The 15,576-nt window shown below is 31.7% G+C and overlaps 2 protein-coding genes across 4 annotated transcripts; both read left to right on the top strand.

Moving 5' to 3' along the window:
* The first annotated feature begins 1,298 nt into the window (after positions 1 to 1,298).
* Positions 1,299 to 2,110, top strand: LOC148226419 (huntingtin-interacting protein K). The gene is made up of 3 exons (XM_088203398.1): positions 1,299 to 1,493; positions 1,587 to 1,694; positions 1,757 to 2,110. The coding sequence occupies exons 1-3, from the start codon at positions 1,347 to 1,349 to the stop codon at positions 1,850 to 1,852; spliced, it is 351 nt and encodes a 116-aa protein (XP_088059524.1). The 5' UTR covers positions 1,299 to 1,346; the 3' UTR covers positions 1,853 to 2,110.
* Positions 2,111 to 7,655: 5,545 nt separating this feature from the next.
* On the top strand, positions 7,656 to 13,315 carry LOC148226420 (uncharacterized). 3 transcript variants are annotated; one of them, XM_088204942.1, is made up of 7 exons: positions 7,656 to 7,848; positions 7,913 to 8,023; positions 8,311 to 8,352; positions 8,717 to 8,822; positions 12,554 to 12,679; positions 12,750 to 12,951; positions 13,019 to 13,315. In XM_088204942.1, the coding sequence occupies exons 2-7, from the start codon at positions 7,918 to 7,920 to the stop codon at positions 13,157 to 13,159; spliced, it is 723 nt and encodes a 240-aa protein (XP_088061068.1). In that variant the 5' UTR covers positions 7,656 to 7,848; positions 7,913 to 7,917; the 3' UTR covers positions 13,160 to 13,315. The 3 variants fall into 3 exon arrangements, with proteins under 3 accessions (XP_088061068.1, XP_088061067.1, XP_088061069.1); XM_088204941.1 differs by having other exon boundaries at positions 7,772 to 8,023; XM_088204943.1 differs by lacking the exons at positions 7,656 to 7,848; positions 7,913 to 8,023; positions 8,311 to 8,352; positions 8,717 to 8,822 and adding an exon at positions 10,393 to 10,521.
* The last annotated feature ends 2,261 nt before the right edge of the window (positions 13,316 to 15,576 follow it).

Here is a 15,576-nt window from a genome sequence, read left to right on the forward strand (position 1 = left end):
TAAAAATCGAGCATTTGAATTTATTTATTATGCTTTAGTATTGTATGAAAGTACAGATACCGCCCAAGTGGCGATTTTTATAAAGGGTGCCGATATAAATTTAAATGTAACAGAAGAAATAGCCGCACTGTATCCACTAAAGGACTCGACTCGTTCATAAGATTTGTTTAGATCAGTTTTGTACATCGACATTAAATCGCTTTTCGTTAAAACTCAACAACCTATCGAGATAGATGGTGCTCCAGCCAGGGCCGGCCCGAGGGGCAGGCAGTACAGGCGATCGCCTGGGGCGCTAGATCCTGTGGGGCGCCGTGATACCAAATAAAGGCGCAATATTCACTTAAAATTATCAAACAATATTGTTAAAGAATATAATCTGATATTTTTTTGTATACACTACTGTGTACTCTTTAGATTATTTCACGCGTAAAAAATCGCGACGAAAATAAAACTACAAATTCTTAAATACCCTCAATCGCAAAAAAGAGTATGGTGTCAAATATATGTAATATCAAATTACTTTAATTTCAATTATATTTTTGCGCTCATGTAATGAGTTATTAAAGTATTATTAGGGTGGGGGGGGGGCGCAAATTTAGTTTTTGCCTGGGGCGCAAAATAATCTAGGGCCGGCTCTGGCTCCAGCAATGATTGGGAAAACTCATAGTTCAAATATTATTTTTGTCTTAACCTAACTTTTATATTTTTTTTGGATTTATGCGTTATTTACTTTTCTATAATTATTATGTCTCGTCCGTTTTTTTAGTACTGTCTTTATTAAAAAAATATTATGTTTTGCTCATGCTACTATATGTATAATACATATAATGCGTAATTTATAAAAACAAATAAATATGTTTTGCCTTAGATTTAATTTTTTTATAAATAAAATAAATACATCATTGTTAAAAACAGGCCTTAGCAGCACAGTAACATCAATTGATTGTAAATACATAATAGTTTATAATTAATTATATGGATTTTACCGATTCCCAAACTTTCAGTCTGGTGGTTAATACTCACTTGTAGGTATTATTTGTATCTAGTCGATTTACTGTCTGTACCGTCAGATTATAACGGAAGATTAAAAAAATGACAGAAATATTTAAAACTATTTTACTGAACAATTATTTGTATTTTGTACAAAATGTGATGCAAATTTTCAAATAAAATTTTTTTTTACTATTATAGACGTGGTGCTAGTTTGTTAACTAAATAAATATTACAATATTTATAACTTGAATTAGCTCTTCCTTAGCTTCTCGCGTAGCTTCTTGTAGCTCCTCGTATAGCTTCTCACTTCAAGTATAGAGCGCTAGCGTGCGCTACGGCAGAGAACTGTCATCATGAGCTCCGAACAGAACGGCGAATGCGAGGGACCTGAGGGAGCGCAGGTGAAGCGCCAGGCTAAGCATGATAGCGGAGTCGCAGACCTCGAGAAGGTCACCGACTATGCGGAAGAAAAAGAGATATCCTCGCAAGACATCCTCGGGGTTAGTAATACATGCGCTCATTTTCTCAGTCACATTACCATGTTTTCCATGTTCATAACTAACATGTTATCAATTTATCATTCAATATTTCAGGCCCTGTCGTTAATCAGGGACCGTCGATCGAAAGAAACTATGGAAAAAGCGGAACGCGATAAGGAATTATCCAAAGTAACAATTTTAAAAGAACATGTAGATCTAATAGTGAGTATTATTTACCGAATCCCCAATGTGCGAATATATTTTATTAATAAATAATGTTTCAGGTCAAAGAATTGGAAATATCACGGTCAGTCGCCGAAAGAACACTTCGAGAAAATCAAGGCGATGTCGTCGCAGCTTTAACGGCGTTAATAGATTAGCTTTACCAAATTATTAAAACAACTCAAAAAGACATTCTTATCGACGCCGATAAACAACTCCAGTGAAAATGTTTACAAACTGTTCCATATTCACCTAAGCAATGTCGCAAAATATTTATTTGTACAACAATGTGAATGTAAATAATTGGTTTTATCCATTAGTATGGTACATACTGTAAATATGGACTTAATCACATATTTTAAACAACCTAAGTCACTTGTTTGTTTATACGTTTTTTAATAAATGTAATATACTTACTTTATTTTTTTTATTTATGACCTAATCTGCTCTTAGCAATATTTTTTTATAATTAAAATCAATAACGATTTTTTAATAATTTTATCATTAGAGACGAGTCAAGTATTATATTCGACGCTCACTCTTGTTTTTTGTCGCCAATTAAAATTGGCAATAAATCGAAGATCCCCATTGCGTATTCCTAAAGATTTTGTTAAATGCCTTCTTCACCCATTGAGCGGTATCGCCATATATGTATGGTGGTCGATCTTCCACTATTTTGAGGTACCTCAGATAGTTATATTTACATATATAACTGAAGAAATAATAATAATAAAAAATCAATATATTCATATAATATTTTTTTTAATTTGATTTAATGTAAATGATTTTTATAGAAAATGATACCAATAAATTAAAGAGTACGAAATAAATAAATATTAAAACATATTAATGCAAAGAAAAAAATTTACTATAAAGGCCTATCCAAACAGAGAGCGAAGCGAAGGCGTAGCGAGGCGTTTTTATTTTGTAATACACAGAGTCCTTCGAGTCTCATTCATAAGATTCAATTATTCAGCCTATAATACTCTCCATAGTCTTCTCGGGTTTTATTTATGTTTTGTACCCAAATTCTTTGCCCTTTTTCTTATTTTTTAATAATAAAACAGTCAAAAATAAAATATCGTCACGCCTTCGCTTCGCCGCAAAAACGCCGTGAAAATGCCTCGGAACGCTTCGCGTTCGCTTTCTGTGTGACGAAACTCGAAGGACTCGATATATTACAAAATAAAAACGCCTCGGAACGCTTCGCGTTTGCTTTCTGTGTGACGAGACTCGAAGGACTCGGTGTATTACAAAATAAAAACGCCTCGCCACGCCTTCGCTTAGCTCTCTGTTTGGAAAGGCCTTTAATGCAATACAAAATAATAATAAATAAATGACAACAGAAATAATGTTAGGAAAATACGTAAAATTAACTCACTCCCATATGTATACTAAAAAATGTATATAAATTAACTCACTACTCAAATCGATGAAAAATAATTGAATATCTTTATTAACTTTGTGAGAATGTTCTATCAAAACTTGTATACTAAAAAGAGCTGCTCTTGTTCCCTCACCTTTGTGGAAACCAAACTCTTGCCTATGCATAATTCAACCAAATATTGAATTATGCATAAGAATATCTTTAACAAGTGGCTCATTAAACCAGGGCTGTGGAGTCGGAGTCGGAGTTGGAGTCGTGGAGTCGTGGTGTTTTGGCCGGAGCTGGAGTCGGAGTCGGAGTCGTGAAAAATGAGCGACTCCGACCATTTTTTTTATAAAATGCATTTTTTTAAATTATGAAATTTTAATTGCGTAATAATGAATGTGTATAGCGTATAAATATTAAACGTGTAGAAGAACACCAAAAATACCTGATAAAATTAAACTTTTTTGAGTCGGAGTCGAAGTCGGAGTCGGAGTCGGAGTCGGAGTCAGAGTCGGAGTGGAGTCGTGTTGTTGGTAAATATCGGAATCGGAGTCGGAGTCGGAGTCGTGTTTTTTTTTAACGACTCCACAGCCCTGCATTAAACGCTACATTTAGAAAACGATATTCTGAAGGACCTTTTTAATGTGTCTGATTTGCAAAAGAGTTTTTTCCAATGAATCCATGAAACCTGCAAAATTTAAATATCACTTAATAAAAATTCATGTTGATCAAAAAGATGAAGATATAGCATATTTTCAAGAAATGAAACACCGATTTTTATTAACAATTGTTAATTTTTAATTTTACTAACAGTTTTAAGCATATTTTCAGCCGCATCCAAGTAAAATGATGACGGATTACACGCCTCTTGTAACATTTCCTTACTTATTGCATGTGCAAGGTAATGATATTATTAGGAAAATTCCTTTAAGCAATACCACAGTGCAACGACGAATTGATGAAATGGCCGAGGATGTGGATGCAACATTGTGTAGTTTTTTAAAAACAACCGAATTCTCTTTATAACTCGATGAGTCAACTTTACCAGGAAATGAAGCTATACTTTTAGAATATGTACGATATACATATACAAGAAGAAAAAATTCGGCAAGAATTATTATTTGCTAAAACAATAATAACTGATACTAAAGGGGAATCTATGTTCAATGTATTGAGGAGTTTTTTGAAGAAAAGGAAATTCCTTTGAATAATATAATATCAGTTGCTACTGAGTGTGCTCCAGCTATTGTAGGGTGCTATCGCGGCATTATTTCAGTAATTATACTCATAGATTTTATGGTCTGAGCCTTTTCGGTGGTGCAACTAATTATAGAATTCTTTAAAAATAAATTGGCATTGTGTTTCACTTTTAACGTAGAAGCCCATTTTTTCTTCAACAGTAAAAATGCTTTATCGCGAGTCAAACTGGTCATTTTTTATGATGATATGCGTTAATCCTTCTAATTATAGATCGAGGAGTGGTTATGTTGATAAACTCGACATTTTAACAAAAAAATTCTAAATAAATCAGCAAATTACGTACAAAATGTTTTTCTTAAATTTCTTATTTTCTGGGTTTTTTTTAATGCCACTGAATCATTCCAGCACCTTAAATTGTGTTGGATTATTCTAACTCCTCCCAGGAGACAGTAGCGCCCACTTTGGGAAACACTGGCTTACACACTCACATATTTGAGAGTGAAAGATAATAATTACATGAAAATAACTAAATCAATAATGTAATTCATTACTCATTTGATGACTTAATAAATTAATATATTACATCATTACTGTTTTTTTCTTTGAACAATTTGACATCTTTTATAGAAAGTCCCTGAATTCTAAAGTGATTTTATCTATCGTATTTCATGGAAATTGTTTATCTTTTTACACGAAAACAATGTAATCTTTTGAATGTATTTTTCCTGTAGAAATATATAATATGTATTCATATTTATGGTTGACAATTCTTTAAAATAAAAAGTTCTTTTAAAAAAAGGAACTATTATATAATATTCAAACATGTTTTGTATCATATTTATGAATTAAAACGAAGACCTAAAATATTATTTTTCACACAGAAATATGTATACTTGATTCTTGCAGTCGGTAATGAGAACATTTTTTATTTATTTACTTTTTAAATGTGACTTTTAAAAGTATTAAATCACAAATTTAGTTGGACTTGTATGAAAATGTATATTATATTTTTATGCATATGCTTTTCACTCATGTACTGAAAACGGTTAAAGTAGAGCATTTGAGTTTTCTTAAAAGTTAATAATGTCGTATGACAAAGGCTGCAAGAATTAAGTAAATTTCTGTAAATAATAATGTTTAAGGAAAAGTTTTTGATTTTAATTTTTATATTATTTTAATATCTATTATAAAACATTTTTGACCTACTTTACTTTTTTCTTTTTCTTTCAAACGGAGTTACGAATTAGTCATTACTTTTAATAGCCGCCTCTTGAAACATTATGGGGGATCAGGCTGGCTAATTTTCCTAGCCGAGATTTTTATGAAATCTACTTATAGAAAAAGTTTCACGTCAATGTTATACCTTAAAATGTCATTAGTTTTTTTGATAGCAAAATGGTTTTTGAGATCGGTGGCTGAATGTTGTGCTTTTGTAGCCAGTTAGATGCCAGAAAAACTATCTGATACAAAATGTATATAGAAAAATTCAGGTGTCAGTATCAAATGAAGAAAAGTTGTAGACCCTTGCAGTTGTGAAAATCGAGTGATTCTGATCTTTGATTTCTCGTCTGTTAGCTGAGTCAAATTTGCGACTCTTTAAAAACTGTCCAGTAATTCGACAAAACTTGAATAAATGGGAGTGAAGGGCTAGATTAGAGTTAATCGCGTCAGTGCTTCTCTTCACCACCAATCCATCCCTTGTGTATATGTTGTATGGTGGCTGTCCTATAATTACAAATAACAGTTCAAACAATGTTTATTCAAGGCGAAATCATTGTCACTTTGCAGATTTTTAATCACTATTGTTAAAATCCATTAATATTTATCGATAGATGATGGTTATGTATGGTGATGCATATACATGTCACTCCAGTGAGTGTACGATTGGACCGAAACAATGTTTTTCTGTAGGAGATTTTACGGCCAGGTCTGGCACACAAGTATTAGTCCATTGCAATTGTTGAAAGCATTGTAAAGAAAAATAGTCCTATTTCTGTAGAAATGCATATATTAGTGCCTGCCATACACTTTTGCAGCGCTTCCTAGGAACAATTATTAAGAAGAAGAGTTTCCTACAACCGACTGAAAAGCAAGAGAGCGAGTAAGAAATGGCGCAATACCATTTAATCAAAACTGAAGATTTTCTTTGTGAACATCGAAATGTACTTTTGGAGCACTACATGCCATGGGGAAATACGGTTACTGGTTCGACATATGCAGATCTTGTCATATTCGACCTTCATATGAATCAAAAATTACAAGTATCTTGCACTTTCAAGTACAAGTATTTTATTGCAACATAACAATGCTAAGCACCATACTGCTCTTTCAACCGTTGCAACTTAAAAATGACAGCCATATTCGTCAGATCTCGCCCCAATAATTTTTAATATCTTTGGACCACTCAAAAAGTTATGGGAGGAAAAAGGTTCATAACTGGTAAAGAGCTGCAGCGGCAGTGCACTAGTGGCTGTGCATTCACCTGAAAGATGAGCTCGAAAACTTGTATTTGACTCTTTGGAAACTACATACAAAAATAATTCAATATATAATAAAATAAAACATATTTAAAGGTTTTATTTGACTCGCTATCGTAATATATATAACAATTTGAGAAGTAACTCATACCTTTCATTAAAACTACTAAGAACAAATATGTCAATGAGAATGTACTTGAGGTGTAATTTAGACATGTTGATTAAAGCTGAATATATGGATTAGGTACTGGATATATGTATTATATAACTTTATTTACTCTTAGCGACATCTCTTGTACAGATTTGAAATTTTATGTATTAACCAATTATTGTTACAATAAAAATAATATAAGTAATGACTGTTCAATCTTGTAATAAAATAAGTTTATATTTTTCTTCTCATGAACATGTTTGTGAGTTAGTGATTAGCCGCAGACTTCTTTGACTGCTTACTGATCTATGCTCTGTCATGATCAAACGTTAGCAGGCTTTCTGCGTTTTGATCATTTCATTAACGAATGTTTCTAAACCAGGTCAGGTTTATCTCATAACATTGGACTAGTTAATATCATATACTTTAACATTTCAGGCTTGCTTCTATTAAATTTCTTTGACAATTTCTCCAATATCTACAATTTATTTGAATTGTTTATTTTTTTAAACTCTAGACTATTTAACTTTACCGATATAAAGCAAAATATATTTTTTTATATAAATTGTTTATGTATGTTTACTGCGAAACATAAAATATACTCATAAACAACCGTATTTAATTATTTTTCAGCATTCAGCCGAACACAAAGATATAAGCAAGTCGTGTCGTTATTTCCATACCAATAGCAACAGTTTATTCTATTGCAATAATATACATAGTTAGATAAACATTATGCGCGCGTGTTAGTGTAATGCCTCTATATGCGTACTTTAATACATTATTATCTTTCGTTATCTACTTGAATAGTACGCATTATCTCAAAACATCTGCGATACTATTGTATCGTTTCTACTTTCAAACTAATTATCTTCACACTTATCTCGCAATTAAATCGTGACATATTTTTTATTGACAACGAGTCTATCAGAGCAGTTTGTTGGTTCAAGTCATGTATGCTCGTGTAGTGAAATAACGTGTAGTCTTCTATGTGTGTGATTTTTTCATTTCTACACAGACAAAATGGGGCCGATCAAGTGGTGGATGTGTTTATTGTTGTTTAGTTATGTAAAACCGTCAAATGAGTACAACTGGAACTATATAACCATCAGAAACGAGACGGTTCCTGGTGAGCAAACAAAATATTTACAGATAGATGTCTTTAGCTTAATTTATTTAAGTAAGATTTTTTATATACACATTATATATCATCTATACTTTTGTGAATTTTTATTTCATAGCAACTGAAATTTGATATATGTATTTTTTATGATAAATCACAATACAAATTTACTAATTTTACAAAATATTGTGTGAACGATATATATTTTTAATTTCCGTTGTTAGTTCAATTATTAAGATAAAAATAAGATAAAATAATAATTAAAAATCAATAATCCTTTTCAATTATTCTAGATTATATGGCCTTTCCGATTAATTATGATCCCCTATGCCCAGGTTTGTACTTCTATATACTTTTTGATAGGTTATAATATATAATAAGTTATAATATAAGTAGTGAGTTAACAGTAATTTACTTGTATTATGAGTTTCTTACGTTTCTTATATTATTGCGTTCAACTTGTTTTGGATTCTGGAGACTGTTCTTTTATAACCGTCTTTGATGACTGATTCGACAATAGCATTTAGTTTTTTTCGGATAGTTTATGAAATCAAGATACTTGTAATTTGATTTATGTACAGAAACAAATTCAAGTCTTCAAAATCAAAGGATTGTTATTCGTTGAAATAAATTAAACTTAAAAAAACTGATTTTCTTTGTACAACATTGATATATTATATTTTTTTGTTAAATTTAAAGGTATTGGTGAAGAATGTGATTCTTGCTGCCAATCCCAAGAACAAAGAAATGTTATTTGTTATAATAGCAAATGTCAAGTTTGTTATGAAGATAATTGGAGATGCAGGTAAAAAATAATTTATATTTGTCTAAAGATTTTTTTTCGCATTATAAAAATAATACGAGATATGTTTAATTAACTATTATTTTTATTTATTTATATGATCTTATCCTAAACATTAGTTTAAAGAAATTACAAATAAGATATCTATAAAACAACAATCTCTGCAATTTTAGACTGTTTATTTAATTTTTATACAAACATCTCATATTTACAAGATTTTATTTTATCTTAAACATTTTATTGTAAGAGTTTAAATGCATTAAGATAAAAATTTGAGAGCAACATATCTTCCGTATATAAATAAGTAAAACAGAAAGTCAAGAATTAGCAACTCGATAACCTTAAATTATTCTAAAAAGTATTCTACGAAAGAATATTATTTCAAGTACCTACTTGTAATGAACAAATGGTATTTATTATTAAAAAACATAATTTAATAATTACATATAATAAATAAAATAACTAGTATATCGTGAGTCACAGGGCTTAAATAACTGAATAATTATAAAGATGTGTGCAAAGGATGACCCAAGAAGGAATAAAGAAGTGGAGATTAAGAAAAATCATGTTTATTGACAGAATATTGTGTTAATATATGTATACCTAATATATTTTCACCTTATTAGATTTCAAGTTAATATAGGTTTAGACCAATATCCAGTATAAGCGATGCTACTATGAAGAAAAGTTGCCAGATCTAACACTTGTTCAAAATATTTAACGGCCGTCTCAAACCCATTCAGATGACAGGTTGCAGCTTGTTTTAAAAAACTAGCTCATTGGTCGTAAAAGTCCAGTAAGAAACCAGGCTAATCCAATTACATACCCAGACCACCGTAACTTGCCGTGGCAGCAATAAGTGGGCGAGCACCAAGTCTCCCTCACGGGAAAACAAGTACATTCATATTTAGAATATTACATTTATGAAAAAATCATGTTTGTGATCTGCAGGATTCAACATTTTAAGTTTATTGGTCAGTGAGGTCCAAAAAGTTAGTGACCGCTGTTATAGTGTGTTAATATATAAATGCAGTTAAAGCTTGTGGTATGGCCTACATTCGTTCCTTGAGACTGTTCGTAACCCGAAACAATTATTCGCCTAAGAATCAATGTAAAATGGTTTAATCCGTTCGACACCGAGAAAATGGTCCTTTATTACAGAACTTCATGCTTGAAAACATATAAAAAACAATAAAAATTAATAGTTTTAACTAAGCAGGAATTGTAAGTAGCAAAAAAAAATACAAAATAAACTATTTTTTTATTTCAACTTACAAAAAAGAAAAATTAAACCCTGAAAGAGGACTCTTCTTTGATGAAATCGTTTTCTGTCTCATTAAAAATCTCTTCAATTAGATCAGATTCTTCTTGCATTTTATAATGCTGCAAAATAATAAATGGCATTATCATTGAACATGTATGTGTAGAAGTGAATTGACAAAGACCTATCTTTCCATGAAAATTTGCGCCATGCAACATTTCGTTTCGAACAAGAAATATCCTCTCTTTATTCATCAGTCTCTGAAGAAAGTATTTCCTCAGTCACCGTATTTTGCTGCTAATTATGAATCTGTTCCAGTTATCACTGCTGTGGTTCTAAACCTATAGACCAATATCATCTACAATAGTCACAGACTTAGTCACCCTCAGTGTCAGATATGCAGTAAGGCCACAATTTACTCCAGGCTGACTTCATATTTATGTGAGTCACTTGCCTCCTGAACTTAAGGCATATATTAAAATGTTTTTTTTTTCATTATTTTATGAGTGCTAATTATGTGTCAAAGGTCACTACAAAACTATAATGCTTTGATGTAGAGTCTCCTAAATTTTATTAATGAAAGAAAACAAAATGCAAGTCATTTAATGAAATACTACAAATCACAATGAAATCTAAATATTAAAAAAAACAACCACTAACTGGCTAACTATTCCCCCCCCCCCTGAAAACACTGAAATTTGGTTAATAGGAATCAATATTAATAACTGATAGGGGCTAGTGAAGTTATATACTGCTTAAAAATGTCTATGAAATTCAATTTGACAGTTGCGAAACGTCCATTTGCTGTCCAAACCTAAACGTAACCTAATGAAAGTTTTACAACTAATTATAGTTTTAGAAGTTCATTAGGTCAACTCTAAAATACAAACTAAACCAACTCAACTTTCAGGGTAAAATTGGCGACAGAAGAAGTACAAACAGACGTCGCATCTCGCGTATTGCTCCATAGTTTGTCTAATAATAAGTATACATAATATCATAACAATCCTTACCAATATTACTACGGACTTATAATATGGGAGTATTGGCCAAAGTATATTTATACCGAATTTTGGTCAATAGGAGTCAATATTAATAACTGATAGGCACTAGTGAAATTATACGCCACTCTAAAATGTCTATGAAACTCAATTCTCCAGTTGTAAAATGTCCATTTGCTGTTCAAACCCAAACCTCACCTAATGAAAGTTCTAACACTAATTATAATTTTAGAACTTTCATTAAATCAAGATTAAAATACAAACTAAGCCAACTTATCTCTCAGTGGAAAATAAGTGGAAGAAGTAAGACAGATGTTCCATCATGCATTTTGCTCCATAGTTTGTTTTAAAAATATGATAGATATCCTTACCGTAATATAGTAGGTAGTGACTCTGATATGAGAGTATTGGTCAAAGTATATTCAAACCAAATTTTGGTCAAAAGGAAGACGCTAAAACAATTATCACTTCTCAGAAGTCGCTCGGTAACGAGCGTTCCCACCGCGACGGCGACTCACGATTTTATTGCTTTTGGCGTGGATGTTTGCCTTCTGAGAAGGGATAATTGTTTTTTGCGCTCTCCTATTGGTCAAAATTCGGTTTAGATATGCTTCATTCGATTATCACTTATTGTAAGTCGTAATATTGCTATAAAAAGTCTTAATATGAATGCTAGATAACCGAGCATTTCTACTGCGCCGGCACGATTTTATTGTTTTTGACGTGAATTCTAAACAGAAGCGTTATTTGTCAAAAATTGATGTCATTTAATGAAATACTATGAATCTTAATGAAATCGAAACATTAAAAAACGACCACTGATTGGCCAATTTTTGCCTCCCCTAAAAAAAGCTGACATAACGTCCCTGGCAGGAACTGCTTATCTAAGTCTGTAGGATGAACAGGTCCATAACAAGAAAACAGTTTAGTGACAATTATTTTTATTGAAGGTATTTTCAATTATTGTCATTGTTTAGTTAAGATTTTTATTCCTTTTGTAACATTAGCTTCCTGCGAAACTGGGTACCTCTTATTACTCACCTTCTGAGATTGGCAGAGCATGTGCCTATTTGTGAACCAAAATTCTATCTGCAAACTGAGACATTTTTTTCGTTGGGATTTTTGTTTGTAACTAGAGTTGCTTGACAACCGAAGTTCCACTGTATTTTTAATGTATTCTCATTCGTCAAGAATATTCTAGGTTCAAATATTTATTACCTGTTGTTAACAAATACATATTTGTGTATCTATACTATTAAAAATATCCTATTTATTAATGATTCAATTCAATATAGATAAAAACTCAATTTTCAGTGTCAAAACCCATTACGAATTTGCAAGACTCAAAGATGGCATTGCAATTATCCTAGTTTTTCCTATACATTAATGATATTACAAAATATCTTTAAACATATTGATTTATTCTTGCTAATGTAACTAATCCTAAAACATTTAAATGAAAATTATTACAGCTCACACGTGCAAAACCAAAACTTATTATTAACGGCTACTCAAATAGCAATGTCGGCCGCTTTAATTCTTGGTATTGTGACAATATTCGCACTCTTCTGGAAAATTTGCGCAGGAAACAATCAAACGTAAAACTCTACTATTTTATATTTATTTTGTACTACTTTATTCTAATTTTAATTAAAACAAATTTACTAGTATATTTTCAAGACGACATAACCGACCAGGAGAACGAAACAGCACGAGAAGTGGAAGATCAGTAGATGCGTTACAACAAATTGTGTCCGAGAGACTACGAGATGCCCCACCTCCATACAGCCGATCGATTCTACCACCTCCTGGAGACACTCCTCCTCCATACATTGCATTACCAAGTCCGGGCAATGTCAATCTCTGTTTTGTAAGTATCGGTATGCATGTATATTAAATATATAATCATTTATTTATTTCGATTGTGCTTCTCACAGGATCCTGACTATAATGCAGCACCACCTAGCTATAATACAATAGCGACTCAACCGACTCCAGTGACGGAAAATGAAAGTGATAAAACGGATACTGAAACTAATGAAAACTTACCAGCTGTTGAAAGAACATTGCATATGTAGTATTAAAAAATATAAAAACCAAAAATGTTATTCTGCGTTTAATGTTTATGGCTGTTATTTATTTTTATGCAGAACACTGTGATTTAATGAGTCGTTGGAGAAAACAAATTAAATTATTACCTTATATACCTTTGAATTAAAAAAATAAAATAAAAAGAATATCCAAATTGACCTTTATTATCAAAAATTATTTGTAGAATAGCTTATATTCAAAATATTCTGATGAAATCATATATCTCTAGTCATAATTTTATCATAAATAATTTTCTAGATTCGTTTAATTAAGGATACTATACGCCCTCTTTTCTATATATATTTCCTCTTTTTATGACCCTAAATTTATTCACTCTATCCTAGATTACCAGTAGTCCGGATTTTTGATTTCTTGGTTCCACCTGGATTTACTTGGTTCCACAATAATTAATCTCAGGAAGCTATATAATCTCTTTTGCTTTAAGTTGCAATGTTGTCGTTCCTTCAGTTCTGAAGTCACTCGGTTTGATACTCACTAGCTGTGTGCTGATCTAGAAGTAAGACTATTTGCTTCACTGTTAATTGGCTATTTTACTTCGCAATACATTCAACTACTGCCGAAGCGTCTACAGTAGACGTGAACTGAGCAGCTTGAGTTATATAATAGACGATACTACATAACTCACTGTGCTTTGGAACTTCTTAGTCCATACATATATTTGCTGGAGTGACAAACATGCATCACCATACTGAACTTTCTTTCATTTATCGATGAATTTCAATTGGTTTATATGTTTATTTTATATTAGCATATAAAAAACGAATAAGAGCACTGCTCCACTTTGGGGCAAATATAGTAGCCATTTTATGTTACTGCTGTACCGTGTAGACATCAATATGTGGTTCTTTTAATTCTTATATCACCTGGTGTTACATCCACTTTGCAGATACGGTGTCGTGTGCTGATTCTTGACTTATCTCCAAAAGCCTTCAAATTATGCAATGGTCACTAAATTCACCGTTTCGTAACTTTATTATTAGTCCACTCGTACACTTACTGGAGTGATAAACATGCATCACAATACTGAACTTTCATTCATGAATTTCACCTTTTCACTACTCCAAGAAACGACTTACTTTGTAATATTGTTACTATTTTATGTTACTAATTTAATGTTTTTTTCAATCCTGAAATCACCTAATGTTATACCCATTTTGCAGATATTTTGTGGAACTACAGAATATCATGAACAATGCGGTATGCTGATCCAAAACTAAGACTAATTCAGATACTGTGACTCGTCACTTTCATTTACAATGCCTTCAAATTCTGTAATTCGTTCACTGTGCAAAGTTGATTCTCCTTTACAATGCCTTAAAAAATTTTAATGCTCACTACTCTCGCTGTTTCATTACTTATAGTCACTTGTATACTTTCTGGAGTGGCAAACATGCATCACCGTACTCAACTTTAATTCGTTAAGGAATTTCAATGGGTTTCACTTTATTGCATGTTGCAAATACGGCGAACATTTTAAGTTACTACTGTGACTTACCTATTGTGTTTTACACACTTTACAGATTCTTTGTAGAACTGCAGAACATTGTGAACTACAATAATTCTAACACTGTGACTCGCCAATTCTCATTTGTGTTGCCTTTAAAATCTGTAAATCTCTACTCCACTCGTACACTTAGTGGGGAGACAGACGCATCGCCGTACTAAACTTTTAATCATTAATGAATTTTAATGGGTTACACTACCAAAAAAAAGAATGACTGCCTCCACCTTGGTACATGTTACGAACATTTCATGTTACTACCTGATTGGTATTGTTACTTGTCAGCCACATTTCATACCGCTAATGATTATATTTTCTTCTTATTGCATGGCTTATATATTATATGTACACCTCGTGCTTACAATATCCATATAAATAAGATAAGCTAAATCAAGACCCATGATTATTAACCCTTTGATTGCGGATGACAGCTATAGAAGTCATCAAGAAAATTGCCAGTGTGCATTGAGCACCTATAGGCGTCATGAACCTTTGAGCCTTGTAATATGTTTTTTTTTTTTGTATAATTTAAATTTGAAAAAACTTTAATTTATTTAAATAATATTTAAATAACTTATGGCATAAATAGGTGGTCCCCCACATATTAGTAAATTTCAAAATGGCGAGCAAAAATATCAGCCGCGGTGAAATGGTTCAAGACCGTGCAGGTTCAAGATATGCGATTGTTCTCTTCTTGATAGCTCTCAAATCCAAAATACAGCCTATGATACTTATTAGATCTGCATCATTTTAAGAATAATATGTATTACTAAATATTGTGAAGAATAAAATAATATGGATATCACATATGTATGAAGCAACTTTCGTGCATCACCTGTGTAATGTATATTTGTAATCCTTATCAAATCGAATTGCTACTAA

This window comes from Plectrocnemia conspersa, unplaced genomic scaffold, assembly GCF_051122295.1.
Source record: "Plectrocnemia conspersa isolate PC_06_02 unplaced genomic scaffold, ASM5112229v1 ptg000014l, whole genome shotgun sequence".
In the NCBI taxonomy this organism is placed as follows: domain Eukaryota; kingdom Metazoa; phylum Arthropoda; class Insecta; order Trichoptera; family Polycentropodidae; genus Plectrocnemia; species Plectrocnemia conspersa.